Source organism: Salvelinus fontinalis, chromosome 18, assembly GCF_029448725.1.
Source record: "Salvelinus fontinalis isolate EN_2023a chromosome 18, ASM2944872v1, whole genome shotgun sequence".
In the NCBI taxonomy this organism is placed as follows: Eukaryota; Metazoa; Chordata; class Actinopteri; order Salmoniformes; family Salmonidae; genus Salvelinus; species Salvelinus fontinalis.
In genome coordinates, this window is record NC_074682.1 from 46,794,634 (window position 1) to 46,815,025 (window position 20,392).

A 20,392-nucleotide genomic window follows, 5' to 3' on the forward strand; every position below is an offset into this window, starting at 1 on the left:
TGGAGTTTGCCAAAAGGCACCTAAAGACTATCAGACCATGATAAACAAGATTATCTGGTCTGATGAAACCAAGATTGAACTCTTTGGCCTGAATGCCAAGTGTCACGTCTGGAGGAAACCTGGCAACATCCCTACGGTGACGCATGGTGGTGCAGCAGCATGTTCTGGGGATGTTTTTCACCCGCAGGGACTGGGAGACTAGTCAGGATCGAGGGAAAGATTAACGGAGCAAAGTACAGAGAGATTCTTGATGAAAACCTGCTCCAGAGCTCTCAGGTCTTCAGACTGGGGGGCGAAGGTTCACCTTCCAACAGGACAACGACCCTAAGCACACAGCCAAGACAACGCAAGAGTGGCTTCGGGACAAGTCTCTGAATGTCCTTGAGTGGCCAAGCCAGAGCCTGGAATTGAACCCGATCGAACATCTCTAAGGAGACCTGAAAATAGCTGTGTAGCGACGCTCCCCATCCAACATGACAGAGCATCTGTTTGTGTGTATAAACTCGAAATCCTCTTCATCCACTCAATACACCACATCCTTGATATAGCCTATTCGTTGTTATCGTAATGCAATCTCTAGATTCAGTGTGTGTATGTGCGTGTGTGTATGTGTGTGTCTGTGTGAGAGAGAGAGTGCCAGTGTGTGTTTGCTTGAATGTGCTGTTTCTGTATCACGTGTATGTGTGTGTGGTAGAGTGAGCTGATTCAGTGTCAATGTGTGGACATGAGTCAGACAGGTAGATCAATATGATGAGATGTACGCGCGCACTCTCGTACTCTCGTACAAACGAGCGAAGTATCGTAATGGGTTCAGCAGGTGGAGCCCTGAGACCGAACTGGTTCAGTTTACTGTTCCTGAAATGAGATGAACGTGAGATTGACAGAGCCGCTCAACAACAACTCCGCTTCAAGTTAGCTTCAACAATGCGATAGTTAGACAAATTATGTCAACAACTCTCGCTTACTTTTTAGTCTTGTCTTCAATCATAGACGCACATCGCTAAGCCGTGTATGTGGGAGAGAGAAGTTATCCATCTTTTTGGAGTTGTCAAAATATTTCATTAGTCTGTATCAACAACTTTTTTGTCAAGAGTGCTGTTGGACCATTCAAGCGGTGCACATGTTGCTCACTTGTTGATTGTATTTGCTAATTAATATCAGTGTGGAAGACGTCATTCGTCAAGATGGTAGAAAACTGATCGCAAAAGTGTCAAATAGCCTAGTGACTGAGGTAGGTTACTTATTATTTGGTCCACTCTTGTATTCTGTACAATTTTAATTTGCAATATCATCTTGAATCCTTGGTTTACATTTTAATGGAAGAATTGAGGCGATGTTTTAGCGTGTGTGGAATGTCAACGAGCTTTTGCATTTACACACGTTGTTGATAATGCATGTATAAACAATCAAACATGTTGCGCTGTCTTGTGCTTCAGAATTAACTCGAAAGTGATGATGCGCCTAAAGGATGCACCTCAAAACGCGCTCAGTGCTGAATGTTGTCAAATTCATGATTGTTTTTCCTTACATAACAGATGGACCTATAGAATCTGGCACTGAAATAGAGACAGACGGACCTGAAATAAGTTTTTCGACAGTGACAGGTAGGATTACATATTTCACCAATATCAAGGTATTTGTCTGGAGTTGTGGTAGGTGCCTCTGTAAACGAATGAAGGCTAAATATCCTACTGAAAGAATTGAGCTAACTGCGTGGTTGTATTCTACACAGTGTATTGTAGGTTAAGCTTGCCCTAATTAGTAGAAAAGTTTATATAGAAAATCGGTAATCGTTTAATTGTGCAATTACAGGATTACCTTAACAGAATATTCTTATTGTCAGTGAAGGTACTAGGTTTCTATGAGGCTGACTACTACCCATAACGTAATTGAAAATGTTGACTTATTCACTGGGCAAAAACGTGGTTCTGGAATAATGTACAGTAGTTTATGAGTATGGCTGATGTTTCATAGCAATGGGTGGGTGTGTGTGTGTGCGTGTGTGTGTGAGAGAAGAAAAAAACCTCGACAAATGAGAGTATTACACACACACACACAGACAATAGACAGGATGAGGTCATAGTCGTAGTGTGAGGAAATAGTTACACAGTTTGACATGTGCCATGCCAGAGGAATTGACACCACAATACGCCCCCTTCGTACCGTATAGCCGTTTAGATCTCTTTCTCTTCCTCTCTTTCTCCATCCCTCTCAGATAACCAACTTACTTCACTGTGTGTGTGTGTGTGTGTGTGTGTGTGTGTGTGTGTGTGTGTGTGTGTGTGTGTGTGTGTGTGTGTGTGTGTGTGTGTGTTTGGTTGTCTGCATTTGTGTGTAGATGAGATTTTTTTAAATTTTCTAAACAGTGTGACATTGTATTAGTATTACTTTACCTGAAATGTCAATGTGAGGGTTACAGGTTAGTCAAGGTAATTTGTATATGTAGGTAGGGGTAAAGTGACTATGCAAAGATAATAAACAGCGAGTAGCAGCAGTGGCAAAACAAAGGGGGGGGGGGGGGGGGTCAATGTAAACAGTCCGGGTGGCCATTTGATACATTTTTCAGCAGTCTTATAGCTTGGGGGTAGAAGCTGTTGAGGATCCTTTTGGAACTAGACTTGGCACTTCGGTGCCGCTTGCCGTGCGTTAGCAGAGAGAACATTCTATGACATTCTTTGGGCCTTCCTCTGACTCTGCCTAGTATATAGGTTCTAGATGGCAGGAAGCTTGGCCCCAGTGATGTATTGGGCCGAACTCACTACCCTCTGTAGCGCCTTACAGTTGCCGAGCAGTTGCCATACCAGGCGGTGATGTAACCGTTCAGGATGCTCTCGATGGTGCAGCTGTTTAACTTTTTGAGGATCTGGGGTCCCATGCCAAAATCTTTTCAGTCTCCTGAGGGGGAAAAGGTGTTGTCGTGCTCTCTTCACAACTGTCTTGGTGTGTTTAGACCATGATAGTTTGTTGGTGATGTGGACACCAAGGAACTTGAAACTCTCGATCCGCTCCACTTCAGCCCCGTCGATGTTAATGAGGACCTGTTCAGCCCTCCTTTTCCTATAGTCCACGATCAGCTCCTTTGTCTTTCTCACATTCAGCGAGAGGTTGTTGTCCTGGCACCACACTGCCAGGTCTCTGAGATCCTCCCTATAGGCCGTCTCATCGTTGTCGGTGATCAGGTCTACCACTGTTGTGTCGTCAGCAAAGTTAATGATGGTGTTGGAGTCGTGTTTGGCCACGCAGTTGTGGGTGAACAGGGAGTAAAGGAGGGGACAAAGCACTTACCCCTGAGGGGCTTCTGTGTTGAGGATCAGCTTGGCAGATGTGTTGTTACCTACCCTTACCACCTGGGGGCAGCCTGTCAGGAAGTCCAGGATCCAGGTACAGAGGGAGGTGTTTAGTCCCAGGTTCCTTAGCTTAGTGATGAGCTTTGTGGGCACTATGGTGTTGAACGCTGAGCTGTAGTCAATGAACAGCATTCTCACATAAGTGTTCCTTTTGACCAGGTGAGAAAGGGCAGTGTGGAGTGAGATTAAAATTGCGTCATCTGTGGATCTGTTGGGGCGGTATGCTAATTGGAGTGGCACTAGGGTTTCTGGGATAATGGTGTTGATGTGCGTCATGACCAGCCTTTCAAAGCATTTCATGGCTACTGACGTGAGTGCTATGGGGCGGTAGTCATTTAGGCAGGTTACCTTCACATTCTTGGCCACAGGGACTATGTGTCAGGACCCGGTGCGAGAAACAGTCACTAATAATCAGCAGAACCCAGAAGATGAGGCAGACACAGCAGTACTAAAGATGGTGGTTTAATAAAAGAACAAGATCTTCAGGCAAAGAATATATATCCACAATGTCCAAAATAAAGCCAAAAGGCAAAAAATGGATATCTTCCAAAATACAAAGAAAATCCACAAAGTGGTAAGAACAGCAAGGGAAAAAACAAACCTCAAAAGACTAATCCAAAAAACACAAGAACAAAACCAGAGAACCTCTGGAAACTCCAACAAGAGAAAATATATGTTCATAACAAGGCTTGGGCTGGGGCTGGGTGCTAACATACAAACACTGAGCAAAGAACTGAGGAACACACAGGGTTTAAATACTAACAAGGGAACGACATACAGGTGCAAACAATAATTAGAGCAAGGAAAAAACAAAAGGTTCAAAAAAGGTGCAATGGGGACATCTAGTGACCAAAACCAGAACAGTCCTGGCCAAAACCTGACACTATGGTGGTCTGCTTGAAACAAGTGGGTATTACAGACTCGGTCAGGGAGAGGTTGAAAATGTCAGAGACACTTGCCAGTTGGTCATGCGATTAGTCATGCAAATGCTAGAAGTCAGAGTGGAAAGGAGTCTGTGATTTAGGGTTCAAGTGAAATGTGTGTGTTTACCTTCTGTTAATTAAGTGCCACGCACACGCATACACACACACACACACACACACACACACACACACACACACACACACACACACACACACACACACACACACACACACACACACACACACACACACACACACACACACACACACACACACACACACACACACACACACACACACACACACACACACACACACACACTTGTTCTGTTAAGTGCCACTGTCTTGTGTACAGGGTTTGAATTACACTTTAAGTCATGTGTGGCATCACCATACTAGTACACTACATGGCATAAAGGAAGACACAATGCAGACACAACTCTTGGGGGTGGTTTCGTGGACACAGATTAAGCCTAGTCCTGGATTAAAGAGCATACTCGATGGGGAATCTCCATTGAAATAGCTTTTAAGCCCAGGATTGTCTGGGAAACCAGCCCATAGTCTTTTAGGAACATGGTATATGTAAAGTATTGTGTGCTATAGCTTGGAAAATGTACAAATTGGACAGGGTGACAACCGGAGGCGGTTTTCCTCATGGAATTAAGTCTGCTTCATGTTTTGTCTGCTTGTCTGAAACTCTTGTTTGATCGTCTATATGATTTCCGACAATCATATTATATTGTTTAAAAGAACATGGGGTACACACAAAACGTGCCAAGTTATTCATTAACAGTACATTTATTCTTGAATATCAAATGGATGGCCATTACCCTTTCTCTTTAGAAAGAAGACCACCCCAACGACTTTGGTTGCTAGTCATTTGATATGAATCAATTAAGTGATTGTTGTTTACTCAATAATACGCTTGTTGCTATTTTTGTGTTTCCCTACAGCAACTGAACATGCTGTACCGTCTCTTGGTAGACTTTGGGGGGAATTAAAGTTACTTTAGCTTGGTCACAGATCTGTTTGTGATGTCGTGCCTGAGACAAATCACTGGGGAGCATTACAGAGTGGCACCCATTGGGCTACTACACCTCACATTCCTGACACATTAGGCTATTGCAATTCTATGTGTGTATTTTTCCTTTTTCTACTGAATAACCACTGGCTAACCTAAAATCCCCAGTGTTTCCCGGCTGTGCAAGAGAGCGCAGTGAGAGAGAGCAGTGCTGACAATGGGGACAGTGTTGTGGGCTAGAAAGGACTAGAGGTGAACATCATTGTTGCCTCTTCCTGGTTTTACATCAATTCAGCTGACCACACACACACTTAAATGGTTTGGATGAACATTGAGTTTTACGGTTACGATTACCACTGAAGAATCTATTGATGTCATGTATGCCCTATATCTTCTTTTATAATGCTTTTTGCCTGTCACTGTGGTTGTAGGCATTTACATTGGAATGTACACAGAGTGTTGGAATTGTATGTTGTGTGTGTGTGCGCATGTGCGCACAGGTTTGTCTCAAACTACAGTCCCGTGTGGCTCAGTTGGTAGCGCATGGCATTTGCAGCAACAGGGTTGTGGGTTTTAGTCCCATGGGGGATTGTACAGAAAAAAGGTATGAAAAATGTATGCACTCACTACAGTAAGTCGCTCTGGATAAGAGCATCTGCTAAATTATGTAAATGTAGAGTTATTTATTGAGAGGTGCATTGATACAATATAAATATGAAATGCCTCATCAATGATGGTTACTTTTGGTGTCCCACTGGTATATTGTAATGTAGTTAATTCTGTCACAACCTTGGGATTAGAATGAAGCATCGCCAGATAATGAGAACTCACCTACCTTTCACTTATCACCATGGACACAGAGCTGTCATGAGGCATGGTTTTGAGTTTGACGGTGTAATGTGTCACACCGGTGTTATACCGTATCTATCGTCAAGTCAGCACATGCATCAAGTCAGTCTCATGACATTAGGGTTGGGCGATGTCAAATTTTGTCCTTTCGTGATTAAGTACCCATAAAACATCATGATATATACGATGGTATCGTTTAATGAAATAAAATAAAAAGGAGCTTGCATACTACAGGAGGGATGAGAGGAGATGTGGCACGGATAAGGTGTGTGTCTGTGTGTGCGAATGCCTGCATTTTAACACATTTTGCTGTATGCATAGAGAAACATTGGCAGTTTTAAAGCAAATTTCTTGTTTAGGGGTTGGGGGCCCCCTGGAAGTCGGGGGTCCCGGTGCACGTGTCCTGCGTGCCCGTTCGGTAATCCGGAACAAGAACAAGAAACTGCTGATAATTATTCAATGATTCACATTTTTGGCTAATCTCCCTCTCTTATTAGGCCTATGTAGGTATGTAGGTTCTATACATGACTAATAATAGGCTATGGAAATAGGCCTACTCTACACTTTTTTTCTTTCATAAACATTGTTTAGCTGTAAGTTTTCTTTTGACTCCTCATTCGATTTTTCCATCTTGTCTCTGACCTTCAAAATTGTTCCCATTTGAAAGCTGCAACTTTAGGTCATTAAACACGTTATTAGAAAAGCCTATTTGGGAAATACTCTTAATAACTTTAACTTGTATTAATAATAATAATAATTTTGATAGGCTATTTTATTTAGTATGATTTTGCTTTTGTCTGTTTGGTTAGCAAAAGCAAAGAGGAGGGATGCATGAATAATTTATTTTAGACTAAGCTTTGATCAACTGTAAGGTTTGTTCAAACTAGTCGTTCAATTTTTCTATCTTGCTATTGTTTGTTCAGTCTCTCTTTATTTATTTAGGCCTATCATGTTTGTTTTTAGGGTATTCAAAAACAACTTCTGAGAACGCTGTTAGAAGTGGCACGGCGGGAGTAGGCAGGAGAAAGCCAGAATGCATAAAACTGAAGTCATACTCATATCAAATGGAGAGAAAAGACAAAACGAGGGTTTTAAAATAATTCAACACTGGAGTGCCTGCGATAAAATACAAAATAGGCTGTGGCCATATCAGCCGCAATTGAGAGGGAGAAAAAAATTAACCTATTTTCTGACTGGATATTTTGCACCGCCTTGGTGAACATCTTCGCTCTGTCTACATCGTTCTCTTGCATTCTGTCAATAGTTCATAACATATTTATTGAAATAAGTAATGCAGGCTATAGCAAAGGTAAGCATTTGACATTTTTTAACTGTTTGAGTACTCTCATGGTTTTTCCTACAACTAAAATAAAGTTAACTATTTTTAGAACACAACACTGGGAAACAATATGTGAGCATTTATCTATAGGCCAACAGTGAACAACAATGCCTCATTTATCATAACCATTTCAGATAACAAATCCTAACTGCTAAATTGCCCTATATACACTGAACAAAAATGTAAATGCAACATGTAAAGTGTTTGTCCCATGTTTCATGAACTGAAATAAAATATCCCAGAAATGTTCCATACCCACAAAAAGCTTATTTCCCACTAATTGTTTGCACACATTTGTTTACATCCCTGTTAGTTAGCATGCTTTGCCAAGATAATTCATCCACCTGACAGGTGTGGCATATCAAGAAGCTGATTAAACAGCATGACCATTACACAGGTGCACCTTGTGCTGGGGACAATAAAAGGCCACTGTAAAATATGCAGTTCTTTCACGCAACACAATGTCAATGTCAAGATAAATTTATTGAAACTGGTTATATTATATATCAACTGGATATATTTTTGTGGAACACAATCTTCAAAAAGGCTGTAACCTCAGCAGTGGCGCTTGCTTATAGAAGCCTATGGCTGTGCAATGGCATAGCCTTGATTGGTTAATTTAGCAGACAAGACACTCTTATTTCCCAAGCCCTTATCAGTGTCTCATCCCGTTTGGGCAGCCACAAAGCACATTCCACTGAATATTTTTACAGTAAAATTTGTTTTTGTTTAGCTCTGCTTAAAGATTGAGCTTTGACGTCCGTTTGAGTACTCGATTACTCATGCCTATCCCTAGAATAGGCCACCTGGTGTGACCCTGCTATGGGCTGCCCAGTCAGCTCTTAACTGCTTGGTGCCAGTCAAGTTGAAATAGGCTATACATCGTCCGTCACGCTATCAATCATCTTCAATATCCGATACTATCGTAATATCGGCCAACCCTACATGACATTGTTGTGATCCTCTCCTTCTGAGCATGTTACCACAGTTCTTACACTTGTTTTTCTTACTTTTCAACGTTTACAGACCAAAAAATGGCTCTCATGACCTTCTGAACTGTGTCCCGAGAAAAAACAACAGCAACATTACCGTTTAACAATTGTCTGTTTTAGCCGTGAAAAATTCTAAAGTACTGGTGAGCTTGTAACTATCTATCTTTTTCTTTCTCTTTTTGCACTCTCTCATGTTTCTCTTTCTCACATGTCTCTCTCTCATTTCTCTTTCTCTCTTTTTCTCTCTTTCTCATGTCTCTCTTGCTCTTTCTCATATGTCACTTTTTCTCTAATCTCTTTCTCTAACTCTTTCTCTCTTTCTCATGTCTCTCTCTTTCTCTCAACTCTGAGTCAGCGACCCCACATCTTAGCCCTGTGGGGATCGACGTTGTGAAAGGACTTGATACCTCCATGACTTTGACCTCTGACCTTTTGATAGATCGGCCAATGGTGTTCCAACACAGTTACCATTGGAAAGGATGAATTACAGAATTAGCAGAGAGGGAAAGAGTGAAAGAAATAATAGAGAGAGTAAAGAAGAGAAAGACCGCTTGGAGAGAGAGAGCGAGAGAATGAGAGAAAGCGCCTCCATCCACAATGTCTTTGTGCCACCCAGTAGTCAAGTATGAGGAAGTATAGCTTTTGCCTTTGCAAAGTTAGTTGTTACTTCATCATTGTGGCTTTTAAAAATAAGGCGAATAGCTTTTCTATAAATAGTTGTCTAGTGTACACACTATGTAAGTACAACTTAGGCACGCACTCTATGCTTTTTTATGTGCGTAACATGGCCAATTGCATGGCTTGTTTAAGTTAACATACTCTTCCACACACACCCTCCATAAGACTCCATACAAGGCTGAACACATTGACAGGCACACACACCCTCCATAAGACTCCATACAAGGCTGAACACATTGACAGGCACACACACCCTCCATAAGACTCCATACAAGGCTGAACACATTGACAGGCACACACACCCTCCATAAGACTCCATACAAGGCTGAACACATTGACAGGCACACACACCCTCCATAAGACTCCATACAAGGCTGAACACATTGACAGGCACACACACCCTCCATAAGACTCCATACAAGGCTGAACACATTGACAGGCGCACACACCCTCCATAAGACTCCATACAAGGCTGAACATATTGACAGGCGCACACACCCTCCATAAGACTCCATACAAGGCTGAACACATTGACAGGCACACACACCCTCCATAAGACTCCATACAAGCCTGAACATATTGACAGGCACACACACCCTCCATAAGACTCCATACAAGGCTGAACATATTGACAGGCACACACACCCTCCATAGGACTCCATACACACACACACACGCCACACACACAGAGATTGAAGTGTGTGCATGCAAATCGTGACACGATAAATACATTGACAGACATGCATATATACCACACACAAACACACGCACGCCATACACTCACAATGACACAAATGTGTGTAAATGGCAAGTAGGATGATGCTATAAATACACTATATATGCAAAAGTATGTGGACAACCCTTCAAATTAGTGGATTCGGCTATTTCAGCCACACCCATTGCTGACAGTTGTATAAGATCGAACACACAGCCATGCAATCTCTATAGACAAACATTGGCAGTAGATTGGCCTTACTGAAGAGCTCTATGACTTTCAACGTGGCACTGTTGTAGGATGCCATCTGTCCAACAAGTCAGTTTGTCAAATTTCTGCCCTGCTAGAGCTGCACAGGTCAACTGTAAGTGCTGTTATTGTGAAGTGGAAATGTCTAGGAGCAACAACGGCTCAGCCGCAAAGTGGTAGGCCGCACAAGCTCACAGAACAGGACCGCCCAGTGCTGAAGTTCGTAGCGCATAAAAATCGTCTGTCCTCGGTTGCAACACTTACTATCAAGTTCCAAACTGCCTCTGGAAGCAACGTCAGCACTAGAACTGTTCGTCGGAAGCTTAATGAAATGGGTTTCCATGGCCGAGCAGCTTAAGATCACCATGCGCAATGCCAAGTGTTGGCTGGAGTGGTGTAAAGCTCGCTCGCCGCCATTGGACTGGAGCAGTGGAAACGTGTTCTCTGGAGTGATGAATCACACTTCACCATCTGGCAGTCCAGCAGACTAATCTGAGTTTCGCAGGTTCCAGGAGAACCCTACCTATGCCCGAATGCATAGTGGCAACTGTAAAGTTTGGTGGAGAAGGAATAATGGTCTTATATACAGTATATATATATTAATCGCTATCGGCTTTTTTTGGTCCTCCAATAATCTGTATCGGCGTTGAAAAATCATAATCGGTTGACCTCTAATACACACACACACACACACACACACACACACACACACACACACACACACACACACACACACACACACACACACACACACACACAAACACACACACACACACACACACACACACACACACACACACACACATACACACACACACACACACACACACACACACACACACACACACACACACACACACACACACACACACACACACACACACACACACACAGTGTATAATGCAAGAAATGGGCAAGAAAAGTGATCCCATTCAACCGAAATAGCAGCATCTGCTTGCCTAAATTTAACCAGAAGGATGTCAATTGTGTAGACTAACTTTAGCAACAGGATGCCACTGTTTCGTTTTCTGTGTGTGTGTGTGTGTGTGTGTGTGTGTGTGTGTGTGTGTGTGTGTGTGTGTGTGTGTGTGTGTGTGTGTGTGTTTGTGTGTGTGTGTGTGTGTGTGTGTGTGGTCTTAGGTTGTTGCAGCATTTTAGAGAGAATAATGATGGTTGTGAAAGTGAAGATTTCAACAGACTTTAAGTTTGTTCTCATGTCTATTTTTAGCAACAGACACCCTGCATTAACAGACACACTGATCAGCAGACACTCAGATCAACAGACACTCAGATCAACAGACACTCAGACATGCAGATCAACAGACACTCAGATCGACAGACACTCAGATCGACAGACACGCAATTAACCAGAAGGATGACAATTGTGTAGACTAACTTTAGCAACAGGATGCCACTGTTTCGTTTTCTGTGTGTGTGTGTGTGTGTGTGTGTGTTTGTGTCGGTGTGTGTGTGTGGTCTTAGGTTGTTGCAGCATTTTAGAGAGAATAATGATGGTTGTGAAAGTGAAGATTTCAACAGACTTTAAGTTTGTTCTCATGTCTATTTTTAGCAACAGACACCCTGCATTAACAGACACACGGATCAGCAGACACTCAGATCAACAGACACGTGGATCAACAGACACTCTGATCAACAGACACCCTGCATCAACAGACACACGGATCAGCAGACACTCAGATCAACAGACACTCAGATCAACAGACACACATATCAACAGACACTCTGATCAACAGACACGCTGATCAACAGACACTCAGATCAACAGACACTCAGATCAACAGACACTCAGACATGCAGATCAACAGACACACGGATCAACAGACACCCAGACATGCAGATCAACAGACACTCAGATCAACAGACACACATATCAACAGACACTCTGATCAACAGACACACTGATCAACAGACACTCAGATCAACAGACACTCGGATCAACAGACACTCAGACATGCAGATCAACAGACACACGGATCAACAGACACTCAGATCGACAGACACGCAGATCGACAGACACTCAGATCGAAAGACACGCAGATCAACAGACACTCGGGTCAACAGAGAAGTTCATATCATCGTTGTTTTCCCCTCTATTCTTAAAACACATTGTGGATCTTTTGATTTAAAGTTATGAGTAGCTTTCAGCATACCTTTACCATACCGGGCCCATATTCACAAAGCGTCTCAGAATATGGCTACTGATCTAGGATCAGTTTTGCCTTTTAAATCATAATGAATAAGATGGGGGACCTGATTTGTGGCCTCAGGGTCTTGAGTCACTGACCTGAAGTACATGAGTGCTATTCAGATAGTTACAAATGTTATACATGTCTCAGTGTGGTTATAAAGTGTCCTTTGGCTAGCCTTGTCCTATTCCTGCCCTTCTCTTTGATGTCATGGTGATACTCTTTAGGTCTCTTCAAGGTGTGTGTGTGTGTGTGTGTGTGTGTGTGTGTGTGTGTGTGTGTGTGTGTGTGTGTGTGTGTGTGTGTGTGTGTGTGTGTGTGTGTGTGTGTGTGTGTGTGTGTGTGTGTGTGTGTGTGTGTGTGTGTGTGTGTGTGTGTGTGCCCCCCACCATTTCCTCTGAAAACACACTCTTCTGGTAATGCATGCTATTCTGCTGCCTCTGGGTAATTCCCATAGCTGTTTTTCTTTTCAAAGATGAAAGGGAATGGCAACGTTAATAGATTTGTCCATGCTGAAGTACCACACTGGATATTTAATAAATGCAAATCAAATAACATTTTATTGGTCACATACACATGTTTAGCTGATGTTATTGCCGGTGTAGCGAAATGCTTGTGTTCCTAGCTCCAACAGTGCAGTAATATCTAACAATTCACAATACACACTCATCTAAAAGTAAAATAATGGAATTAAGAAATATATAAATATTATCACGAGCAATGTCGGAGTGGCATTGACTAAAATACAGCAGAATACAGTATATACATATGAAATGAGTAAAGCAGTATGTAAACATTATTAAAGTGACTAGTGTGCCATTATTAAATAGAAAGATTAATAAAAAGATAAAATGCCTGCATCTTCAAATATCATTAGGGTACCACAATTTGAGATGGAAATCAAAAGTGTAGTAGGCTGTATCACATGCAGCTGTGATTGGGAGTCTCATAGGGCAGCGCACAATTGGCCCAGCGTCATCCAGGTTTGGTCGGCCTAGGCCGTCATTGCAAATAAGAATTTGTTATTAACTGACTTGCCTAGCTAAATGAAGGTTAAATAAACAATCAAAAAAATATACACACACAAACATACTCACACACACACGCACACACACATACACACAAATACCGCACACACACATACACACAAATACATACACATACATACACATACATACACACACACACATGCACACACATACATACATACACACACACAAACACACGCATACACACACACACATACACACACTGTTACGAATCCCGCCGAGGATGGTGCCTCTTCCCGTTCGGGCGGCGCTCGGCGGTCGTCGTCTCCGGCCTACTAGCTGCCACCGATCCCCTTTTCTGTTTTCATTTAGGGTTGTCTAATTGGTATCACCTGTTTTGTGTTTAGGGTGTTATTTAAACCCAGTTGGCTTGTTATTCTGTTTGTTGTGGTGGTGATTTATATAGTGGATTCTGTCCTAATTTATGTTGGACTGTATTCTTTGACGCGCCCTTTGTTGTGTGGCGTAGCCGTCTCATAGATTATTTCTGGTTGAAATAATAAATTCAACTTGCTCGGAACTACTCTGCTCTCTGCACCTGACTCCTTCATTTCACCATTGGAATTGTGACACACACACACACACACACAGAACGAAGGTTAAGGACACTTCAGACAGTCCACACGGTAGCTGTCATGGCTCGTTGGTTGTCATGGCGACGTAATGAGGTAATATCATACAACCATGCAGATTCTGTTTCGCTACACTGATTTCACAGCGGTAATCAGTCTGGTAATTGTGAGGTTAGTAATGAGGGTCTATTATGCAAGAATACACCAGTTATCCCAGTGGTAGTTGTGGAATTGTTAGGTTAGATTACTCGTTGGTTATTACGGCATTGTCGGAACTAGAAGCACAAGCACTTCGCTACACTCGCATTAACATCTGCTAACCATGTGTATGTGACAAATAAAATTTGATTTGATTTGGTACAATCTCACTGCACCACCCACCATTAAAGAGATCCCCAGATGTACTGGAGTCTGTTGTTTGGTGATGGGGCAGTGTGTCATGCATATTTGTCTTACGGTAATAAGTGTGTGGGTGTGTTTTCCCTCTGAGAGTACTGTCTGGCTGAACACTTTTGCAGACATCTCTCTCTACTCATCATTTCTCTACTCAGGGACCGTATTCATAAGGTTTTTCCAGAGTAGAAGTGTTGATCTTGGATCAGTTTTTCAATTCCTATCACAATGAATACAATTAGATGGACATAGGGTATTTGATCCTAGATTAGCATCTCCTACCCTGAGTCGCTTTAGCACAACTTAGATACAGGGCAGAGTTCAATCAAACCTGCAAGGTGTCAGTTCACATGGTTCCTGGATCTGCAATAATATTGGTTTAAAAGCACTATTGTTCATCCCTTAAAAACATTGGGCTTGGATCTTTGATGATATAATGTCTGTCTGTGGTACTGTGTGCAAGTATGCTGAGTGAAGTTTGCTGATGTTTTTTTGATGCAGTACTGTTTTTTTCTCATCGGACCAATGCTAAATAAGGTATTTAACACTTGTATTATGTGTTAAGTTGTTTATTATGTTAAGTTACGTCTCCTACCTCCTTGTCTGTCCATTCATTTCTATCAGCAGTACCTTTAATATCACATTCCATGCAAGGCCATTGAAACTGTTTGGAGGAGGATTCATGTATACATCTTTTTGACACATAAACATGACATAGTGGTGTAAGTTGAATCGGTAAACAAATCTAATATGGCCACATGAACTTTTGAGGAAAGTCGGGCTCTGTAGTAACGAGTCTTGTGCAATATTGTTTTTCACAGCCAGGTACTCTTCCATCCATGCCCTACACACATTATGTGGTCAATTTCCATTCGTCTACACTTACTGCAGACAAACTGGGCATGACTCCTGACCCAGATAAATGAACACAATGTTTCAACAAGCATTTTTAACCATGATGCCCACAAAATGTTCCTTCAATAACCCGTGACTCAAAATGACTCCGAAATATTTCTTCTCCAGTCTACCTATAAAAGGGACGATTGTTACGGGACATGGCCCTGAGTTTGGTTTTATTGTCTCACTTTTTCTGGCAAAATTTAACCTTGTTTCCTGGTAAAAACTTGATTGTGGTGACAGATTCATGTACTGTATCTGACCCAAATTCCACACAATGTTGTAATCCACCTTTCTCCCCTTCACTTCGTTCTGTCTTTCTGTCTTTCAGTCTTTCAGTATTTGTCTTTCTGTATTTCTGTCTTTCTGTATTTCAGTCTTTCAGTCTTTGTCTTTCAGTCTTTCATTCTATCAGACTTTCTGTGGCTGCCTGCTTTCTTTACTCTCTTCCCCCTCCTGTTACTGACCCCTCCTGTTACTGAATGTAATTTTAGCCAAGTCCATTTGAGCAGGATGACGTTCCTCTTCCTGGGAGTCTTGTATGACGACTGTTATTCTACATAATATACTATCAACACATAAACTTGACATACACTGAGTCACATTATCTAACAATGGCCTGTTGTAAGGACTGGTACTCTCTTACACCTTAATATCCCTGTATACTACCTAGCGCCGTTGTGCCCTTGAACACGGCACTTTACCCCTGGAGCAGTGCTCTTCTCAGCCCCTGTACTGCTCCCAGTGTGTCAGGTTGGGTACTGTGACAGCAATAAAATTAAGAATATCTGTGCAAATGGACCAATAAAGCATGTATTGTATAATGAGACATCAGCCCATGTTTCGTTTCAATCTAATCTAGTTGTTCATTGTCCTGAATCATCTATAAATACTACAAAGCAGAATCAAGGAGTTAGCCAGCTAACTTGCCTACATCTTCTGATATAACTGTATTTTTTAGAAAGATAAGCTTGAAACGAGCATGGTCTAACTGATTCAACAACAAAAAACACATACCCAAGTTTAAAGTTTTTTTAATGAACCAGAAAATCAATAGCTTTTTCTGGTTACTTATTAAAGTTAAACTCGTTGATCCTATTTTGTAGTATATCCCTCAGGTGTGGGATACAGCTATTTATTATGGTGTGTGTGTGAGTCTGTGTGTGCGTGCGTGTGTGCATGTGCGGGTGCATACCATCATTGGTATGTTTTAATCACACAAGTGTAGACTATTCCATGGGATCAGCTGTCCCTTTTCTAGTGTGTTCCGACACAGGCCTCATCATGGAGGCCTTGACTGGGGGCCTTGACTGGGCCACGAAAAGAAACAACACAAGAGAAGAAGAGAGAGAAAAATAGAGGACAGAAGGAGAGAAAGGGAGAGTAATGGCTGGGTTTTCTATTTTGGGGATTTTGGACAGCCCAGATCCCACCGCTGACACCAATTCACGAAGTTCAGTCGGGAGCTTAGAATGCAGCACCTCAGCTTTGGTTCAGTCTCAGATTATCCGTTCTCTCCAATGATCTAGTCTAACGAACAAAGCCTTGGCTCATCATCTTAACTAATGTCTTTCTCTCCTCTTTCTCTCCTCTTTTATTTTGCTTCCCTTTCTCTGTAGTGGATGTGCAAGTTCCTTGCGAGGCTTCGTAACCACTCTGGCCGGAGTGGCACATGGACCTGCGTACCCAGAGGTTGGTGCGTCCCGAGCCTGACTCGGTTATGCTGGCACCCCACCACTCCCTTTTCCTGGGAGCCTTCTCAGCCCAGCACTGTGCCCAGGACTCCCAGAAGCACCTGCCACAGCACATCCACGTGAGGAGCCCTTTCACAAACTTTATAGTTGAGATAGCCCTCCATGGCACTAGCCATGCTGTCACAGAAGAAATCAATGGCAAATATAGGAGGTGTGCCCTCTTTCTATCTCTATGATGCCTTTCTTTGGGCTGATATAAGTTCCTGAATATTGTCTATGGGCCAGTTTGCCGGTCGTCACTAGTTTCCACAGCCACAAAGTCATAAACCACACCTATTTCAAAAATATATATTTTTCAAATGTGATTTTAACCCTAACCTTAACCACACTGCTAACCTTAAATTAAGACTAAAAAGCACATTTTTGTTTTCATGAATGTTTACGATATAGCCAATTGGCACTTTGTGATTGTGGTAACTAGTGAAAACCCAGTGCGCTTAAATGCAAATCTGAATGGTCTCGTTTCAGTACGAGTATGACATGGAGCAGAGTCGCCAGGAGAAAGAGCCGGACAAGAGACAAGAACTGCAGCAGCTGATGTATAAGGATAAGAGTGAGCAAAGTAAGTAACTGTGCCACCTGGCCCTGTGGAGGACACATTGCATGGTTTCCATGTGTTTGATGCCATTCCAATCGCTCCGTTACCGCCATTATTATGAGCCGTCCTCCCCACAGCAGCCTCCACTGTACTGTATATCAAATCAAATTACATTTTATTAGTCACATGCGCTGAGTACAGTGAAATGCTTACTCACAAGCCCCTAACCAACAATGAAGTTTAAACAAAAACGAGTAAGAATAAGAAATAAAAGTAACAAGTAATTAAAGAGCAGCAGTAAAATAACAATAGCGAGACTATATACGGGGGGGGGGGGGGGGGGGGGGATACCGGTACAGAGTCAATGTGCGGGGGCACTGGTTAGTTGAGGTAATATGTACATGTAGGTAGAGTTATTAAAGTGACTATGCATAGATGATAACAACAGAGAGTAGCAGTGGTGTGAAAGCAGGGAGGGCAATGCAAATAGTCTGGGTAGCCATTTTATTAGCTGTTCAGGAGTCTTATGGCTTGGGGGTAGAAGCTGTTTAGAAGCCTCTGAGACCTAAACTTGGTGCTCCGGTACCGCTTGCCCTGTGGTAGCAGAGAGAACAGTCTATGACTAGGGTGGCTCGAGTCTTTGACAATTGTTAGGGCCTTCCTCTGACACCACCTGGTGTAGAGGTCCTGGATGGCAGGAAGCTTGGCCCCAGTGATGTACTGGGCAGTATGCACTACTCTCTGTAGTGCCTTGTGGTCGGAGGCAGTGATGTAACCAGTCAGGATGCTCTCGATGTTGCAGCTGTAGAACCTTTTAAAGATCTGAGAACCCATGCCAAATCTTTTCAGTCTCCTGAGGGTGAATAGGTTTTGTTGTGCCCTTGTTGTGTGCTTGGACCATGTTAGTTTGTTGGTGAAGTGGACACCAAGGAACTTGAAGCTCTCAACCTGCTCCACTACAGCCCCGTCGGTGAGAATGGGGGCGTGCTCGGTCCTCTTTTTCCTGTAGTCCACAATCATCTCCTTTGTCTTGATCACGTTGAGCGAGAGGTTGTTGTCCTGGCACCATACTGCCAGGTCTCTGTCCTCCTCCATATAGTCTGTCTACCACTGTTGTGTCATCTGCAAACTTAATGATGGTGTTGGAGTCGAGCCTGGCCGTGCAGTCATGAGGGAACAGGGAGTACAGGAGGGGACTGAGGACGCACCCCTGAGGGGCCCCTGTGTTGAGGATCAGCGTGGCGGATGTGTTGTTACCTACCCTTCCCACCTGGGGACGGCCCGTCAGGAAGTCCAGGATCCAGTTGCAGAGGGAGGTGTTTAGTCCCAGGGTCCTTAGCTTATTGATGAGCTTTGAGGGCACTATGGTGTTGAACGCTGAGCTGTAGTCTATGAATAGCATTCTCACATAGGTGTTCCTTTTGTCCAGTTGGGAAAGGGCAGTGTGGAGTGCAATAGAGATTGCATCATCTGTGGATCTGTTAGGGTGGTATGCAAATTGGAGTGGGTCTAGGGTTTCTGGGATACTGGTGTTAATATATAAGGAATACTTCGATTATCATGTAAACTATGACGACCATGTCTTTTAGAAAGGCAATGTATGATGACACCTGTGCAGTCTTGTAGGTAGTTTAGGTGTTTGTGTGCATTGGTTTCGGTTAATCCTTTGAATCCTACAATGCGTTTTATGGAACAAGGGGAATTCCATTATTTAAGTCAGTCTATTTGCACATGAAACCTAAGTCAAAACAAGGAAGCAAGTAACATGAGGACTTAATAATTGTACAATGTCATGTTGTTTGTTGTCTTTTACTTTCGGGGAGGAAACCACTGTTAAAAAATGCCGCAAAGCAATCTGTAAATCCCCAAATTCCTAAGAACCTGCCCATCAGAGTTCAGCTTCAAAGGGGTTACATGTGAAATGCCGCCCCCTCTTTTTACTGCCTAAGTCTGCTATTGTTGATTCTGCCCGTGAGTAGATGACAGGCCTCTGAGAGACGCTGATGGTAGGGTTCACCTTTTCTATTTGACAACTGAAAAACGGACCGTCTTTTGTTGTCTAATAGAAAGGCTGAATTATCAGAATGGGATTTTGTATTGAATTTTCTGAAATTACAATGCAAACTGTTTACATTTAGCCTCTTTAATGGCTTATCATTGTAAAACTTACATTTCGCAAGTCACAGCAGTCAGACGGTTGTCTGACTAGTAATTCATTACAAGGGAAATGCATAGCATCTCCTCTTTTGCTAATGTTTAATAAGCAGGAATAGAGGTAGATTGTTGATTTTAACACATGATGAAACTGCTTGTCAGTTATTATACAGTACAGATAAAATCTTTATATTTGAATTATTGTCCTGTATCCCGCCACTGACACTAATATATCTAGTTCAGGGGTTGGAACCGGTTCAGGGAACAGAACCGAAAACTGGAAAATAAAAAACATTTTCCTGGAACAGAATCCGAACCATGAAATGAAGGTGATCTATACTGTTGTTGATCTATACTAATGAAGGTGATCTATACTGTCACGCCCTGACCATAGAGAGCTTTTATTCTCTGTTGGTTAGGTCGGGGTGTGATTTAAGGGTGGGTTATCTAGGTGAATTATATTTCTATGTTGGCCTAGTATGGTTCCCAATCAGAGGCAGCTGTTTATCGTTGTCTCTGATTGGGGATCATATTTAGGTAGCCATTTGCCCATTGTGCTTTGTGGGATCTTGTCTATGTATAGTTGCCTGTGAGCATTATTTTAGCGTCATGTTTCGTTTGTTCGTTTTGTTCTTTTGTTCTTTGAAGTTTTCTATTCCACAATAAAGGATGGAAACATACCACGTCTACTCCTTATGACGAACGTGACAGTTGT

At 42.5% G+C, this 20,392-nt stretch overlaps 1 protein-coding gene across 1 annotated transcript in view; it reads left to right on the plus strand.

Annotated features, from left to right (window-relative positions):
• Nucleotides 1-826: 826 nt before the first annotated feature.
• LOC129815644 (histone deacetylase 7-like) overlaps nucleotides 827-20,392 on the plus strand; it is a 67,715-nt gene continuing 48,149 nt past the window's right edge. The window contains exons 1-4 of the mRNA XM_055869632.1: nucleotides 827-1,231; nucleotides 1,536-1,604; nucleotides 16,851-17,044; nucleotides 17,454-17,547. Coding sequence (XP_055725607.1) covers nucleotides 16,904-17,044; nucleotides 17,454-17,547 — 235 coding nt within the window. The 5' untranslated portion in view covers nucleotides 827-1,231; nucleotides 1,536-1,604; nucleotides 16,851-16,903. The remainder of the gene's footprint in view (nucleotides 1,232-1,535; nucleotides 1,605-16,850; nucleotides 17,045-17,453; nucleotides 17,548-20,392) is intronic.